This window comes from Nicotiana sylvestris, chromosome 11 (genome assembly GCF_000393655.2).
Source record: "Nicotiana sylvestris chromosome 11, ASM39365v2, whole genome shotgun sequence".
Taxonomy (NCBI): Eukaryota; Viridiplantae; Streptophyta; class Magnoliopsida; order Solanales; family Solanaceae; genus Nicotiana; species Nicotiana sylvestris.
In genome coordinates this window covers 125,771,305-125,790,644 of record NC_091067.1, presented here as the reverse complement: position 1 = coordinate 125,790,644, position 19,340 = coordinate 125,771,305, and the positions used below count along the sequence as shown (strand labels likewise).

At 38.4% G+C, this 19,340-nt stretch overlaps 1 protein-coding gene across 1 annotated transcript; it reads right to left on the bottom strand.

Annotated features, from left to right (window-relative positions):
• Window positions 1-16,596: 16,596 nt before the first annotated feature.
• LOC138881619 (uncharacterized) lies at window positions 16,597-17,760 on the bottom strand. The gene is made up of 3 exons (XM_070161858.1): window positions 17,547-17,760; window positions 17,095-17,291; window positions 16,597-16,956 (listed from the first exon to the last, which is right to left on the bottom strand). Exons 1-3 carry the CDS (start codon window positions 17,758-17,760, stop codon window positions 16,597-16,599), a joined length of 771 nt encoding a protein of 256 aa, XP_070017959.1.
• Between the last annotated feature and the right edge of the window lie 1,580 nt (window positions 17,761-19,340).

Below are 19,340 nucleotides of genomic sequence, written 5' to 3'. Positions count from 1 at the left end.
AAAAGAGAAAAAATAAGGAAAAAGAAAAAAAAGAAAAAAAGAAAAAAAAGAAGAAAGAAAAAGGAAAATAGTAACAAAAAGTAGTCGTGTGAACTACGTTTGACATGATTCTTGTCACCACAAGATACGTAGGCAGCCTTACGGTTCGTTCGCACCAAATAAAATCTTTCATAATCCCACGAAGTCGAGAGTGGGGAAGTCTTTCTTAGAAAATTCCATCTCAAAAAGAAAAAGAAAAAAAAAGAATCAAATTCCCTTGTTTTAGAAATTGGAGCAGAGTTTTAGAATGGATTCCAAAAGTGGTAAATAAATTAACCCCGTTGTCTTAGTTATTTTGAGCCTTTATGATATCCTTTCTTTCTAACCCTGTCCAAAAGCCATATTACAATCCAAAAAAGACCTCCCAGATAATCTTTGAAAGTGCCGAGTTAGACATGCCAGGAGCATATGATGTTTTTACTCTTGTTAATGCCTTGTCATCTACAGAATTAGAGGAAATAAAAAGAAAAAGATCAAAATGATAGAGTCTTATCGGTGAAAACTTTCACAGGCACCATAAGGCGACGATGAGTTGAGAAAAAGAACAAAATGAGAGAAGCTTGATGATGAAAACAATTCGGGCACTACAAGTCGAAAAAGGATTGTGAATCAGATTGGATAATCGGAGCATTGAAGCCCAGTTTCACAGTTTAGGGGTATAACAAGAGTTGAACATCAGACTTGTTTGACAGATTAGGCCACTTAATCCAAAGGTGCATGTCATGGTCATTAGAGTTGGTATCCACATTTGATAAGTTTCTACTTTGTAGTTTTTCTTGTTAGGAAGCATCTCTTTCCATTGTCCTTACTTGTTCCTTTTATCTTGTTTACTTCCTCTTCCTTAGTCTGTTTGGTCAGAACAAGTGAGAAATAACTTCAAAATTTGCTACTAGCTTTCCAATTGCACAAAGCGGGGTCTGGCTAGTTAATCAAAGTTGTTTAAGTCAGGAAAGAACAGTATGCGCACTGAGTGGGTGGCAATCGACGTGCTTTGGGATTCACGTGAAACACAAAGGTTCGGTATATGTCAATTCATGAGCACAATGCAACAGATAGAGGGTGTTGGGTTCGAACGGATCAAAGGTATTTTCTGTGATAAGGTTGACAGAGAGTGGTTAACCAATAACAAGCAAGGTCTTCCGAGTGAAAATCAAAGTTATCATAGAAATTGAATGAGAAATAGACCCCAAGGCCAAGGCCAGTGGCATAAGTCAGGAAAGAACAACATGCGCACTGAGTTGGTAACAATCAACGTGCTTTGAGATTTATGTGAAATACAAAGGTTCATTATATGTCAATTCATGAACAATGCAACAGATAGAGGGTATTGGGTTTGAACGGATCAAAGGTATTTTCTGTGATAAGGTTGACAAAGAAAGTGGTTAACCAATAACAAACAAGGTCTTCCAAGTGGAAATCGAAGTTATCATGGCAAGTGAAGGAGCAATAGACCTCAAGGCCAAGGACACAAACCAACCACCATATTTATAAACTCACAAGTTTTCTTTGTTTGAAACAGGGACGAAAATTGTGTCGAAATCAAAGCTTGGAAGTTTGAATTTTTTTAAGTGTCGTGCACAAAGGCGGTTTGAGAAGGGGAAAGAAAAATTTTGTTCGATCTGCAGGAACCCTCCATGAGGAAAGGCATGGTTTAGGGGCAAGGAATTTTGTTCGTTCTACAGAGATCCTCTAGGAAGAGAGCATGGATCAGGTAAGTTCATTCTCGGCTTTATAGGACCCTCCTGGATAATGAGATTTAATTTAAAACTATCAGGGCCCTCATGGATAATGGGATTTAATTTTAAAAGTTCTCAGGACTCTCTTGGATAATGGAGTTTAGTTTTAAGTTAATTTAAAATCTTCATAGATAATGAGATTTAGCGTAAGTTTTACCTTTAAGAAATAGAATTTAGCTTTGAAGTTTTCACTCTTAAGATGAGATTTAATTTTAAATTTTCAGGACCCTCCTGGATAATGGATTTAGATTTTAATTTCTTAAAGCTCTTTTGGATAACATGATTCGATTAACACTCACAGATATGCCCAAATACCAAACTGGGGCAGGAAAGTTTCTTTTGTTTTGTTTGTTTTGTGGCAATCAGGCACCTACCTGGAAAACAAGAAAATACAGTTCGAGTTTTGACAATCAGGCGCCCATCTGAAAAACAAGGGAAAACAGTTCGAGTTTTGACAATCAGGCACCCACCTGGAGAACAAGGGAATACAGTTCAAGTTTTGGCAATCAGGCACCCACATGGAGAACAAGGGAATACAGTTCAAGTTTTGGAAATCAGACGCCCACCTTGAGAACAAAGGAATATAGTTCAAGTTTCGGTAATCAGGCGCCCACCTGGAGAACAATGGAATACAGTTTAAGTTTCAGCAATCAGGCGCTCACCTGGAAAATAAGGGAATAAAGTTCAAGTTTCGACAATCAGGCGCCCACCTGGAGAACAAGGAAATACATTTCAAGTTTCGGCAATCAGGCACCCACCTGGAGAACAAGGAAATACATTTCAAGTTTCGGCAATCAGGCGCCCACCTGGAGAACAAAGGAATACAGTTCAAGTTTTGGCAATCAGGCGCCCACCTGGAGAACAAGGGAATATAGTTCAAGTTTTGGCAATCAGGGGCCCACCTGGAGAACAAGGGAATACAGTTCAGTTTAGACAATTAGGCGCCCACCTGGAGAACAAGGGAATACAATTCAAGTTTTGGCAATCAGGCGCCCACCTGGAGAACAAGGGAATACAATTCAAGTTTTGGCAATTAGGCGCCCACCTGGAGAACAAGGGAATACTGTTCAAGTTCTGTCAATCAGGCGCTCACCTGGAGAACAAGGGAATACAGTTCAAGTTCTGGCAATCAGGCGCCTACCTGGAGAACAAGGGGATACAATTCAAGTTTTGGCAATTAGGCACCCACCTAGAGAACAAGGGAATACAGTTCGAGTTTTGTCAATCAGGCGCCCACCTGGAGAACAAGGGAATACAGTTCGAGTTTTGGCAATCAGGCGCCCACATGGAGAGGGAATACAGTTCAAGTTTTAGAAATCAGGCACCCATCTGGAGAACAAGGAAATACAGTTCAAGTTTTGGAAATCAGGCGCCCACCTAGAGAACTAGGGAATACAATTCATGTTTTGGCAATCAGGCGCCCAACTGGAGAACAAGGGAAGTCATTTCAGAATTCTTTTCAAGTTTCAAATCGGAGGTAGAACGAGTTTGTTTGAAGAATAAGGGTTTTATCTCAAGGTAGAGAGGTTTGAGATGACCGAAGAAGAAGTCTCAATCCAAGAAAAAAGAAAAATAGAAGAAAAAAAGAGGGAAGTGAATCCAAATGCAGAAGCAGATGAAAGATGTGAGCTACTCAAGACATGGTTGAAGTCACAAGCACTACATGTCCGGTCTTGATCCGAAAAGCTGAAGAAGAACGAGTTAGCACCTGCAGCTAACAAGCGCCAAGGTTCAAATCTAAAGTCTGCATGAAGAACCATTCAAGACTCAAGATCAAGCTTCAGAAGACTTATAGATAGGAATCTTGTAATTTGTAATTGACAGGCTTAGTTAGTCTTTTTATTTTTTGATTTTTGATGTAATAATAGTACCGTGGACCGGAACCTTGATAGAATGGCACCTCGACCTGCTCTCCACCTTGGTATACTCTATCACTATTCCTACTTCTGAACTACACGTGGCCTTATTCCTTTATAGCCAAGGATATGTAGGCAGCTCAGATACAAGGGCTTGGTCACATTCTCCTTCCTCTTAGTTTTTGGTCTCCCTAAATAAGGGTCGGGTGAAAAAACCTGTCTAGTCGTTCTTTGTCTGAAAACTTTTCGTGTTTCCAGTCAAACAGGGGCAGCTGTAGATGTGTGATTTTTTACCCTCCCCAAGATTTTGTGTATTTAAGCATATAAATATTTAGTTTAGGTCTAATATAGTTATTTCAACTATCTTTGATTCTGCTACTTTATTTTATCACAATAATGAAAATTACAAAAATAGTTTCATTAATGTTTTGTAGTCATACTGTTTTACTAGGATTTTTATTTAATCTTGAAAAAATACCAACAAAAAAAATAATTTCATTTTAGGTTTATCTTTAATAGTTTATTTTAATTAATTCGGAGTGATTTTACATTTTTATAGGTGCTTTATACTATTGTACAAAGAATTAAATTTGGGTCTATAGTTTATGAATTTTATTATTTAGCTCAATTTTAATCCAATAATACATAGACCCAACCCAAAGCCCAAAGTCCATCTTAGCCCATAACCCATTAAACCCAATACCCTAAAAAACCCTCTTCCTCACCTTTAATAGACAAGACCTAACGTCTAAAATCGGGGAGCCGTTTTTCATAAGGGGGCCGTTCGATTAGATTTTACAAAAAAAGAACGCTAGGCTTCTTCTTCATGAAGGACTAACCTAAAAACCCTACAACAAACAAGAGCACTAGCCATCAGCCACACCCAACCTCCCTTCAACTTACAGCCACCAAGCCGTCATCTCCTCCACACCCTACGCTGCCAGCGACCCCTCACCGGAAAATGACCCTTCTCCATCTCCTTCACACCGGCGAAGACCTCATCTCCAGTTAGCCACCTTCAAAGAACAGAACCCTAACGTGAGAAGCTTCAGCCGTTGAACATAATACAAGAGCTTCAGCTCATCCTCCTCACGCCACCACACACACACCCAACAGCCACTGCTGTTTCTTCACTTCACACCACCAAATGTCAACCACTAGCAGCTAAAAGAATAAATGAAATGGGGGTTCGAACGGAAACCGAGGCGAGAACTTAGGGTAGAGCTTGACTGAAGTTCGAATTTTCCGTTGAAGTCGCCAATGAGTGTTCTCCGGTCGTGGTCATGTGCACTGTCGATGTCCAAGACAGTCAAGGTCATGTTCATTAGAGGTCACACTTTAAACTTCATCCCTCTTCCTATTTCCAGAATTGTTGTCTTGAATATTTGAGTTATTTGTTTGATTTCCCTTATAAGTTTATTTTAATAGTCATGCGATGTATTTTGATTTTTGTTGTTAATATGCTTATGATGTTAATTAGTGGTATGGCAATCAGATTATTAAAAGCGGTTTTAAAAGGGATAAAATGCACATAGGTTTTAAAGATGTTTTAAAATTAGATAAATAGGCCAATATTAACAGTTGAGCGATCGTGCTAGAACCACGGATCCTGAGAATGCCTAACACCTTCTCCCGAGATAACAGAATTCCTTACCCGAATTTCTGTGTTCCAGACGGTAAAATAGAGTCAATCTTTCGTCGATTTGGGATGTAAACCGGTGACTTGGGACACTATAAATTATCCTAAGTGGCAACTCTTGATTGAATATAAATAATCCCGTTTTTACTTAAATTGAAAAAAAATTCCCTTATACACCCTTTCAGTGTTAGAAAAAGGAGGTGTGACAGCATTAATATTTGGGCCGATGATTCTATCATGCTATTACTGGATTGTCTTGAGCCCATTCAATACCAACTTCCAATATGCAACAGTGGCTTCCTAATAAGCCTTTCGTCATAGTTAGCTGAATCATCTCTAAAACTCGTTTGCGCAATGTCTTTCCCTTTTGGTGGCAATAATGGCTTTTGAAGCAACCCCTCCTCAGAGCTTACAGAATCTTCTCGAAAACTCATTTTGCAAATGTCTTTCCTTTTTCCTTTGCATTGTGGCTGAAGCCTCAAGTAGTGAAGAGGATGACATGACTGAGTCTTGGAACGAATGCTACGAAGACGGACAAGGTTGACCCATGTATGTAAATTCGAGTGGCAACACTCGAAGGAAGTTGACATGTGTTGAATACCAAGAAAACAGAACACTTCTAAAATAGTTACACTAATTTTCTATTTGAATTTAAATAAGTATTTATCAAAAGTGTAAAGACATTTTACACCATTAATGTAGTTTAATTTTCTGAGCTGAGGGTTTGGAAACAACCTATCTAGATTTATAGCGATATACTTTCCGTGGAATCCCGCAAATTTTCTTATTGATATAATCGATAACCGAATCGATAAGCCCCAAAAATTGATAAATCGAAATCGAAAAAATCGAAACCTTATTGAAATGATAACGATAAGCATATGTACAAATCAATAATCGATAAGTAATTATCGATAAGGGTCAAAATTGAATCGATAAATCGAATGCACACCCCTAGTCGCAGTGGCCTTCATTACTTGTAACGTCCTCTGCACTCTATCAATAAATACCTGAGGGTCCTCATTCGGATATTCCACGGTGAATACCGGAGGGTCTAAATTAATGAAGTCACGAATCCTTGCACTGACAGACCTATCTGCATGACCAATACCTATTTCCTGACGCCGAGCCTGTGCGGTCACTAATCATGTTAATAGCTGAATAACATCTCTAATCTCCTGACCCGACACATCCGGCTGAGGTGCTGAATGTATAGGGGTGGGCGCTGGAGCTAGTGCACCTCGGAGCTCTTCTGGAAAGGGCGGGGTATGTGAAGTCTGAGATGGAACCTCACCATGAGACTCTCCTCGAGCCCTGGTAACCCGTGGCGCTCGACTAGTAGACTCACCGGCAACGGACTTTCCCTTCTGGGCGGCCGTACTCTTTGGAGGCATCGCTAAAAATATAACATATCGTTAGGAACATGAATTCTTGTATCATACATTCTGAGATAAAAAGAGAGGATAACATCCTATATGCCCTGTAGCCTCCTGTCTATAAGTGTGATGCACAACACACCCATAAACAAGACTCTAATAGACACGGTCTGTAGACAAATCTAGGACAGAACTGCTTTGATACCACTTTTGTCACGACCCAAACCGATGGGCCACGACGGGTGCCTGAGTCCTACCTGTCAAACACCCCTAAGCATGCATCTAAGCTATGAACCTGAATAACAATTGCTGAATTACGAAAATAACATATATGAAGGAGACCTGCCAACAAGGCATATGTACATATACATGCAGAATACAGTGGGCGAGCCGGCAAGGCTGCTATAGACAACTGTACATCCAAAACGGAAAGCTAACAAGGCCACATATAACCTAACTAGACATACTATCTACAGACCTCTAATAGAAATATAACTATACAAAGACGAGACTGAGCCACGTCATACCCATATATATATACATACATATACATACAAACGTATCATACCAAAATCAAAAGCAGCTCTGGATCAAGTGGAGCACGCCAACTCTCGCTGATTAGGGATACTAAGAAGGGGGACCGTCAGCTTGCCTACCTGCACCTGTGGGCATGAAATGCAGGCCCCGTAAAATAGGGCATCAGTATGAAAAATGTACCGAGTATGTAAGGCATGAAAATTAGTACGTAAAAGACATAGGTGAAATATGGAATAAAGAAACACATCCTTAAATCTGAATAACTTTGTAAATTCTGAAACATTTATAATGGCATGCACGTGCGTATAAATGTCATGTCATGCATAGGTATGAGTGTACATAATATCATCAAACCACTGATGGCATCCCATTATATCATCTCGGCCACTGTGGGCAACATCATCAACATATACCAGCTGATCAGGTGGTGGTGCGCATATAACACCATAACCTTTTTCCATATCCCATATACATATATACACATATATAACGCCATCTGGTCATGGGTCAATGCACATATATAAATAGGTGAAATGCATGAAAAATACGTAAAAATCTCAATATTCCTTCTGGATAAACTTTTTCAACTGCATATTATTCTGAGACACATGAATAGAAGATAATAATAATTCACATGGGGAATCAAGAATATAGACACCCCTAGTATTTCTATGAATAGAGAAATTTATGGAAATTGTGTGTTTGCTCGTTTCTTCAGTATAATTTGGACCATGCCAAAAGAAAGAAGGGATGATCTTAACATACCTGTTCCTTGAATTATTTGAACGAAATCTGCTTCTGTGAAATATGTTGAACGAAAGAATGAAGCTTCTGCTTCTTTGAATTTTAACAAAATTTTGCTTGGAAAGAAAGCTTCCGTCTTCTAACGTTTTCTTTTATGAAAACTAGCTTCTAACCTTTCAAACTAAGAAAGGAAGCTTTCTTGCTTTCCTTTAGAATGAGTAACGTTAATTTGTTCTCATCATTTTTTCCACATTGAATTATATCAGGACTTGTACATGTCTTGTTTTGGATAATTACTCATCCCTTCTTAAGCCTAGGTTGACACCTAGGCATAAGTAACTACTTAGTCACTTCTTGATTTTGTGGCTTCTTGCCATGTATTGGGGGAATAATTTATAAATTTTTATCCACTTATTAGTTAACTAGGTAATGTCCTGTTACCCGTTAATTAATCAATTACCCGCATAATTTAAAAATTATCTCAAATTACTTATATATATATATTATCACGACCATATGGTACCTTGTATGGTACTAGTCCATAATTATCGGGTAGTATCGCTCGACCCGTACTTTATCCCAAATTGGCCATTTTCAACGAAACTCGTTTCTTTAATTCGTGTACCCTTTATCCTTCATGTCACTTATTTATTGTTTGTTAAATAGCGTAATACGTTAATCTCAAGATAATCTTATCCTCGAGTCTATGTCAATTAACTGAAGACAAAACTTTTAACGTGCGAAAACGCGAGATGTAACAAAATAAAATAATTATAGGAATGTATGAGTTATTATTGCAAAAATATGCAATTTAGCCTTGAAAAATGCAAATGTAATTATAATAAATGTATTAAATATTTAAAACCTAATATGGGTGTAAATGGTAATTTTAAATGATAAAATCATTATAAAAATAATTTATAAGGTAATTAATAGATATTTATATATATAAAAAATACATAAATAAGTTGATTTAAAGCCTTTAAAAATTATGAAAAATACTTGTGCATGCTTGTAAATCAAATGATGATGCATATGCACTAGTATATAAATATATCTGAAAAATATGAGGGAAAAATTAGGTATCAACAGTTGCCACTCTTTATCCGGAAAGGATGAAAGAGTTGTCGGATAAAGAAATGATGACCGATTTTGATCGAATGAGGTGTTTTGAAAAATATAGGCCGCACCCTAGTCTTTGAGTTGCCTACATATCCTAGTTTTATAGGAATCATGCCATTTGTAGTTCTGGACCCAACGGTAAACGAAACCAATGTCGTCGTTATAGGAATGATCGTGCGTTTCGGAAAGGGTTCTTTGAGTAGGATAGTATCAGACGAATTTATGCGAAGTCACAAATGTGAAATTGAGATGTTATGGATGTATCACATGGAATATATCTCAACGGTCATTGAGTAAAAGCGAGTAATTGATGGGAGTCGGTTACGTTTGAAATAACGGCAAGGTGTGAATGATGTGAGCGGAAACCGGAGCGAAGGTTTCTCCTGTTTGAAGAACGGTTATTTCCTGGATTACCTGCAAAACTTAAAATATTATGCACGAATATATATATATATAGACTATTGTGGGAATTTAAATATAATGCAAATTCCCTTTGGACCATGAAGATTGTCTTTGGATGGTGAGGATGATGTCCTGAGACCATGACGTCCTGGTGTTGCGCCCCCTTTTTCTCGCGAAATCGGGTTTCAACATTTCTGGGACAACTCCTTTTTGAGAGGGTAGGGAATTGGAATTGAAAGAGTCATCACCTAACGGATTAAGGTGCGTTAGGGCACCTAGAGCATATAACTCATGTTACTAGTTTAGGTCACCAAAGATCGGGTAAGGGCTCGAAATTATCTTGAGGGGAAGGTATTAGGCACCCCTCGAGGTCCACAACGATGGGTTCTGACCGAACTTAACTTATGAATTAGTCTAATAAAGAAGCGAGAGGAATATTTAATAGGGATGAGGGGTCCTAAATTTTTTAGCCTAAAGGATCACCCCGTGCAACATAAATAATACTTCGTAACTCCCTCGAGTCGGGGTGTTACTCATATTATTCAGCGGGCACAGACTATCATCTCCTGCTACCCGATTACTATCTTTAAGTTGTTACCGAAAGCACTCTAATTGATTCTAGTTCGATCCCTATGCGTGCACTACCCGTCCCTTACCTATGGCCCTGGAGGTATTAAGACCTCTATTTGGGATAGTTCTAGACCCAACCTACGTTGCTCAAAAATGTAAAAGTCTAGGCGACAAACGAAACAATTACGGCTTTCAGATAGCAAGCAAATATAGGCTCATATTGACCTTCACATATAAACAACGAGATCACACAATTGATAGAGCAAACCTTATTAACCTTAAGATCCTACATGCAGGATGTCTATACGAGAAAACAAAGTGCAGAGGCAATTTTGTTCAGGCAGTAATACATCACAATTATAAATCCAGAATTATTAAATCCTACAAGTATATTGCCTAAGTGATTGCCAAGGACGATTGTATTCAGAATCAATTGATAGAATCCTATAGGCATGATTTCTACGAGTTTGATGATTACATACCTATAGACATGATTTCTAGGTGTAGCACCTTTAACTTATAGAGACTGGTTATATTCCCTTTTAATCCTATAGGCATGATCTCTAACTATTGTACTTACTTAAGTCCTATAGGCATGATTTCTAGGTTTGAGACTAGTTTTAGTCCTATAAGCATGATATCTACTACTGAATTGATTTAAATCATGTAGACATGATTTTTAGATGGATTTTTTCATCTATAGGCATGATTTATACGAGCTGTGTAAGGGCAAAAATTATGCAGATTGCCAGAAAATTGATCAAATCAAACATCGAGGTCCTATAGGCATGATAGCATTTGTTGGATTGATAGATCCTATGAGCAGAATTTCTAGTATGCATTTTTACGTCAACCCTATAGGCAGGACTTCTAATATGCAAACACAGAATTAACACCATCAATGAAAATCCTATAGGCAGGATTTCTAAGCACAATATAGAACTCATATAGTTTTTACCAAATGAACAGAATTGACTGCATAACTAAATCCTATAGGTAGGATTTCTACCTAGTTTAGCAAAAAGAAATAAGAAAACCCCCAGCTTTAATAAATATCCCCAAATCTATTAGAAAGTTATTACATATTAGAATAACAAATGAATTATATAATAGTAATGAGACACTATAGGGAGCCTTCATTAGGCCCAAATAAACCTAGGAACCAGGCCTTCCAACCATAACAACTTTGAGGCACATCATAGTGATTCATCCATAGCAAATTAGAACTAGGTTTCTAGTGTGTCAAAGTTCCTAAGGGCCTCAAGGACCTAGGGAAATGCTCACACCAGAACCATATATTTAAAAGATAGCTCATAAGAGATCGGAAAACTAGTCTCCAATGTATCAAAGTTCACAGAAGTCTCATGTGGACCCTGAGCAGTGCTCACATTAGAGTGGTTGAGAACCTAAGGGACTAAGAGTGAGGGTTTTAAAATCTGTACATAAAAGAGGTAGGGGAGGTTTTAAAACAGTTTGAATTTAGAAGAAACCAGGTTTAAAACACAAGATTCCATTCAGAAAGAAAACATCAAAGTTTGCAAAATACATAGTTTCATACAAGTTTATTCAGAAGAGAGACTTAATAACATTAGGGAGTATGCTGACATTTAAGACAACAATTGTTTAATCACATAAGCAATTAGGCAAAAATAGTTAAGTTGGCCAGACACATGAATTAAGTAACCATACGAAAATCTATAGAGTTAGGATTAATGAACCAATTTCATGCTAACCATATTATAGGGATACTAAGTTCAGAACAAGTGTTAAGATTAACAAATAGTGCATGAGACAAATTTAGACATTAGGCTAATTTATAGGAGGATTCATATTATTCAAAATAGCTTAATCCTAAGTTATCAGTGTCACTCATAGGACTAGAGGAGATCATAGAATCACATAAGAATGACAGAATCATACTTGGAATTAAAACATGCTAGTCGAATAAAGCATATAGAATGAAATTACAAAGGATTAGGGCATACCAGTTAAGTAAGAAAGCAAGTAAATATGCCACAACAGTTAAGTTCCAGAATAATTTGGCCTTGGCTTTTAGCCGACCAAGACCAGAAACAATGAGCACAGAATCAGAGTGAAATGACCAAGTTTTTAGTGAGAGTATGAGAGTTCGAGTCTGTCCCAAAGGGGAGAGGGGATAGGGTTTAAATATTGTTGAATTAGCCAGACAAATAAGGGAATAAATCAAACATACACAAATAAGGAATGAGAATAATTCTAGAATCAATTTGAAGTCGAGTTCAATCAATTAGCAGAACATATCAACGTGTAATCAGGCAAGTACTACTTAGACTAAGGTAGGTATTATACAGAATCAATCAGCAATCAAATGCCAGATCAACTAAGCTAAGAAAATAATGAGAACATGATAAATTGAGCAAAATAAGGGAATATCAGTACCATACCAGAAAGGAAAGATTAAAATCTCAGTAAAAGATTTCAAAACCCTAATTTTTGGGTAAGTAAAATTAGTCAGAATAATCGAAGGAAGATAACATGCATATAGACAGCTATAGGAAAGTATTGAACAAAAATAAGAATCATAATAGGTTTGAGCCCTAATTTTAGAGTAAGTAAAAAACTAGTACGAAAACCACAAGAGACTGCATAGTATTTTTTAAGAAGATATTCAACCATAAATGGAACTAGAACAGATCTTAAAGATCTGAGCCCTAGTTTTAGGGAAAAATTAGACAAAACTTTTAACGAAAGAATTGCAAAGAAAATAGACATGCTGTGAGATTTTAAAATAAGAAGAAAAATTAAATAGGTCTTAAAAGATTTGAACCCTAATTTTAAGGGTAAACTAGAATCAAAAGAATCTCAGAGATTCATACCATAGAGAGACGAAGGATGAACATACATGGAAAGAAGTGAAAGTTCGAACCAGATTTGGTTCAAAGCAAGAGAGATCCACTCGCCATGTTAGGCAAGTGATTATGTAATACCATAATCGGTTAACCAGTAATAGGATATGACCAATAAGGTAAGGAAATCGACTATGGATTCCATCTCTGAGTTGGAATCGAAAAGGAAAACGGGATTACGACGCTAGGGTTCAGAAGAGAAGGGGAGGGAAACGAGAGCGTTTGAGGGCGGCGGGTAGGTGGAAAATGGGTTAGGGTTAAATGGGTTGGTATAATTAAAAGGGGTTAGGTGAACGAGAATCGTTGATCTTGAGAAACCAACGGCTGAGATTAAAGGTAAACGGGGCGGGTAGTATAAAATGGGTACCGACCGGGTTTTAATAAGGGGTTATTTGGTTTGGGATCAGGAGATATTGGGTTGGTGTAAATATATTGGGCTTGTGTATTGGGTAGTTTTAGATCCGAAAATAGGGGTAATTTAGGGCTAGTTTTTAAATACCCAATTAAATCATTAAATAATTTATAAAAATAAATAATAAATAATAAAAATATCATTTATACATGAAAATAATATTACATAATTATTTCACATCATAAAAATATAAAAAGTCATTTTTATGTAAAACAAATGTAATTATGCATATATATATGGGCTATTATTGCAAAATATGCAATTTTAGCCTAAGGATGCAAAAAATAAATATATGAAAATATTTATAGCTTAATATGGATATAAATAATGAAAAATTAGATAATAATTATTATAAAATTATTTTGATGCAATTAATAATTATTTATATAATAAAATGCAGGAATAAATTAATTAAAAACCTTTAAAAATTATGAAAAAATATGGAAAAATACTTGATGATGCTCATGCACTATTTTGAAGGTATATGTGCATATTTGAAATATGTGAGGGAAAAATTGGGTATTAACAGCTTCCCCTCTTTATCTGGGACGGATGAAAGAGTTGTCGGGTAAAGAAATGATGATCGATTTTGATCGAATGGGGTGTTTTGAAAAAATATAGTCCGTACCCTGGTCTCTGAGCTGCCTACATATCCCTGATATTACAGGAATCAGGCCGTGTATAGTTCTGGACCCAACGGTGAATGATACTAATGGAATTATTATAGGAATAGTCGTATGTTTTGGAAAGGGTACTTTTGGGAAGGATAGTATCGGATGGATTTATGCGCAGTTATGAATGTGAATCTGAAACCTAACGGATGTATCACAGGGCAGATATCTGAACGGTCATAGAGTAAAGGCGAGTAATTGGTGGGAGTCAGTTACATTTCAAATAATGGCAGGGTGTAAATGGTATGATCGGAAACCAGAGCGAAGGTTGCTCCTGTTTGAAGAATGATTAACTTCTGAATTACCTGCAAACTTAAAACACTATGCGTGTAAATATATATGGATTACTGCGAGAATTTAAACATGATGCAAATTCCCCTTGGACTATGAAGGTTGTCTTTGGACGGTGAGGATGATGTCCTTAGACCATGATGTCCCGGGACATGAATCATGAGATGAAGGATTCGCAGGCCATGGAATGACGTTCTCAGGACATGAGAATGGTGCCTTCAAAACATGAAACCTTTGAATAATGATGTGCGATATTGAGAAATCCTCCGGCCATGACATGGTATCTTCAGGCTATGAGGATGATGCCTTCGGACTTTGACGCCTTCGGACAAAGACATGGTGATGCAGATGAGCAAAAGAAGATAGAGCTTAGTCTTGTATAGGATCGGGATAGAGCTTGGCCTTATGCAATTGGGAGGCAGGGCTTAGCCTCATGCAAAAAGAGGAGACAATGCTTAGTCTCATGCGATCGGAAGTCAGAGCTTAGCCTTATGTAATTGAGGAGGCAGGGCTTAGTCTTATGCAAAGAGAAGGCAATGCTTAGCCTTATGCAAATAAAGAGGCAGGGTTAGCCTCATGCAAGATTTGAGACAGGGTTTAGTCTCGTACAATGAGAAGACAATGCGTAGCCTTATGCAAATAGGGAGGCATGGCTTAGCCTCATGCAAGGAGAAGGCAATGATTAGCCTTATGTAAATGGGGAGGCAGGGCTTAGCCTCATGCAAGATTTGAGAAAGGGCTTAGTCTCATGCAAAGAGAAGGCAATGCTTAGCCTTATGAAAATGGGGAGGCAGGGCTTAGCCTCATAGTGGTTTAGAGACATTGCGGCTTTCTTTGCATTAGAATTTTGAGGGTCCTCCTCAAAATTCTGCCCCAGTTTAGTAAGTGATCCTTCGGCCGTTCTGCATGTGACGAAGTTTGTTGGATCTGCTCCAGAATTTTGAGAACCCTTCTCAAAATTCTGCCCCAATTACTTTATCAATTTTCTGACTATCTTACATATGATGACGGTGGCTGGACTTGCTCTGGAATTTTGAGGGTCCTTCTCAAAATTCTGCCCCAGTTTCTAGTTTTGGGAAAATGAAGATTTTGTTAAAATGTGATCGAACCCACAGGGCTTCCTACGTATCTCCTCTTAAATGGGAATCAGGTACAAGCGTAGTTCAGTTACATCAGATGAAGAAATGTAAACAATCTAAACATAGTATCTCTTGATTGCGTCTGAATTGATAGGTTTTGGCCAAACTTCTCCATCTATTTCTGAAAGTATGAGTGCTCCTCCTGTTAGTACCCTGTGTACCATGTAGGGCCCTTGTCAATTGGGTGAAAACTTTCCTTTGGCTTTGTCTTGATGTGGGAAGATTCGCTTTAGCACCAGCTGCCCTGGTGTGAATTGTCTTGGTCTGACCATTTTGTTGAAAGCTCTGGACATTCTGTTCTAATAAAGCTGACCATGACACATTGCGTTCATCTTTTTTCCATCTATGAGGGCTAATTGCTCATAACGGCTCCTTACCATTCTACATCACTGAGTTTGGCTTCTTGTATGATCCTTAAAGAAGGAATTTCTACCTCGGCGGGAATGACAACTTCGGTACCGTAAACTAGCAAATAGGGAGTTTCCCCAGTTGATGTGTGGACTGTGGTGCGGTATCCCAATAAGGTGAATGGTAACTTCTCGTGCCATTGCTTGTGATTTTCTACCATTTTCCTTAGTATCTTATTGATGTTCTTGTTGGCAGATTCCACGACTCTGTTCATTTGAGGCATGTATGCTGTGGAATTTTTGTGCTTGATTTTGAAAGTTTCACACATGGCTTTCATCAGATCACTGCTGAGATTGGCGGCATTGTTAGTGATGATGGACTCGGGAACCCCGAATTGACAAACAATACGATCTATGACAAAATCTGCGACGACTTTCTTGGTTACAACTTTGTAAGATGCAGCCTCTACCCATTTTGTGAAGTAATCGATGGCCACTAAAATGAACCTGTGCCCGTTTGAAGAAGTGGGTTCGATTGGACCAATGACATCCATTCCCCAGGCGGCAAAAGGCTAAGGTGCACTTGTTGCATTGAGTTTGTTTGGCAGCACTCGTATCATATCTGCATGTATCTAGCATTGGTGGCATTTTTGGACGTATCGGATGCAATCTGTTTCCATAGTCATCCAAAAGTATTCGGCCCTAAATATCTTCTTGGCTAGAACAAATCCGTTCATGGGTGGGCTGTAGGTCCCGACATGTATTTGCTCGAGCAATGTGAAGCTTCTTTGGCGTCAACACACCTTAATAGTCCTAGATCAGGTATTCTCCTATACAGAATTCTTATGCTTTGGTTCATGTGTGCATTTCTGAGTCTGGTTCGCCTGATCATGGTATTCTCCTTTCGCCAAATATTCTTTGATGTCGTGGAACCATGGATTTCCGTCGGTTTCTTCGTCAACATGAGCACAATAAGCTGGCTGACTATGGATCCTTACTAGAATGGGATCATTGAAATTTTTATCCGGATGTTGTATCATGGAAGACAAAGTAGCCAGTGTATCTGCGAACTCGTTCTGGACTCTTGGAACATGTTTGAATTCTGTTTTTGTGAACCTCTTCATCAGTTCTTGCACATGATATAGGTATGGTAGTATCTTGGTGTTTTTCGTAGCCCATTCTCCTTGAACCTGATGTACCAGAAGATCCGAATCACCAATTACCAGCAACTCTTGTATATTCATATCGATGGCCAAATTGAGTCCCATGATGCAAGCCTAATATTCTGCCATATTGTTGGTGCATGGAAACCTAAGCTTTGCAGATACCGGATAATTTTGACCTCTCTCTGACACCAAAACCGCTCCAATACCCACTCCTTTGAAGTTTGCAGCTCCGTCGAAAAACATTCTCCAACCGTCATAGGCTTCAGCAATGTCCTCTCCTACAAATGACACTTCTTCTTCAGGAAAATACGTTTTTAGTGGTTCATACTCTCCTCTTACAGGATTTTCAGCAAGATGGTCTGCCAACGCTTGTCCTTAGACTACCTTCTGAGTTACATAGATGATATTGAACTCACTCAGCAATATTTGCCATTTGGCTAATTTTCCGGTGGGCATAGGCTTTTGAAAGATATACTTCAGAGGTTCCATCATTGATATGAGGTATGTGGTATAGGCACAGAAGTAATGCCTCAATTTCTGAGTTGTCCATGTCAAAGCACATCAAGTGTGTTCTAGCAGAGAGTACCATGCTTCATAAAGTGTGAATTTCTTACTCAAGTAATATATGGCTTGATCCTTTCTTCCTGTATCGTCATGTTGTCTCAAAACACAGCCAAAAGCCCTATCTAGTACGGACAAATAGAGTAGCAAAGGTTTCCCAGGTTCTGGCGGGACTAGGACTGGTGGCGTGGATAGGTATTCCTTAATTTTGTCAAAAGCCCTTTGATAATCTTCAGTCCAACTAGTTTCAACATCCTTCCTCAACATTTTGAAGATGAGTTCACATATTATTGTGGACTGTGCTATGAAACGGCAGATGTAATTGAGGCATCCCAGGAAGCTCATCACATCCTTCTTGCTCTTTGGTGGTGGTAACTCTTGGATAGCTTTAACTTTTGATGGGTCCAACTCGATTCCTCGGTAGCTGATGATGAATCCCAATAATTTTCCTGTAGGAACCCCGAATGTGCATTTGCAGGGTTCAGTTTTAAATTGTACTTCCGTAGCCTATCAAAGAACTTCCTTAAGTTTGTTATGTGATCTGTGGCCCTCTTGGATTTGATGATGACATCGTCAACATATACCTCTATTTCTTTATGTATCATATCATGGAAGATGGTCATCATGTCCCTCATATAGGTGGCCCAACATTCTTCAGACTGAATGGCATCATTTTGTAGCAATACACCCCCATGATGTAATGAAAGCTATTTTCTCTGCATCTTCTTCGTCCATCCAAATCCTAGGATAACCCACGAAGTAATCTAAAAAGGATTGGAGTTTGTGCTTTGCACAATTGTTGATCAGAATATGTATATTTGGTAGTGGGAAATCGTCCTTGGGACTGGCTCTGTTTAAATATCGATAGTCAACACACACCCCGACTTTCCCATCTTTCTTCGGAACCGGTACGATGTTGGCTAACCAGGTTGGGTACTCAACTACCCTGAGGACTTTGGCTTTGATCTGCTTAGTGACTTCTTCCTTGATTTTTAGGCTCATGTCTCGTTTGAATTTTTTGAGTTTCTGCTTCATCGGCGGACACATTGAATTGGTAGGCAACTTATGAGTGACTATAGATGTGCTCTGGCCGGTCATGTCATCATATGACCATGCAAAAATATCCTCATATTCTTTCAGGAAACGAGTGTATTCTTTCTTTTTTGATGGTGACAGGTGAATACTTATGCGAGTCTCTTTGATGGTTTCAGAATCTCCCAAAATGATTGCCTCGATTTTGTCCAGGTTGGACTTAGGTTTGTTCTCAAAATTCTCAACTTCTCTGATAACTTCCTCGGGTATCTCATCCTCTTCTTTCGAGTCACTATCCTTATGTTGCGTTGTCTCACTACATGTCACAGTCGTTGCTTCATCAATGTCATGACCCCGGTTCACCCTCCTTGAACCATCGTGACGGCACCTAGTCTCTACGACTAGGTAAGCCTAAAATGCGGAAGATAAACCAAATTTGCGGAAGAAAACAATTTAAAACAGGAATAAAGTAATAAAACAACGTTTAAAAGTGTCACTCGACATACACAATATTAACTCTTAAAACCAGTACTTTTTTCCCAAAACCCGAAAACCCATGAATCACAAGGTACGAATATAATAAAAATGCTCTAACTCCGGAATGTCTACATCAACAAAAGAAAATAGAAGGGCTATCATTACAAGATATAATAGAAAGGGACTCCTCGGTCTACAGATGCGGCAGATATACCTCGAAGTCTCTGGAGCAGTCGCCTCGCCTCAAGGATGATAGTACTGAGTCAAAGTACTTGGATCTACACATGAAAAACATGCGCAGAAAAGGCATGAGTACACCACAACTGTACTCAGTAAAT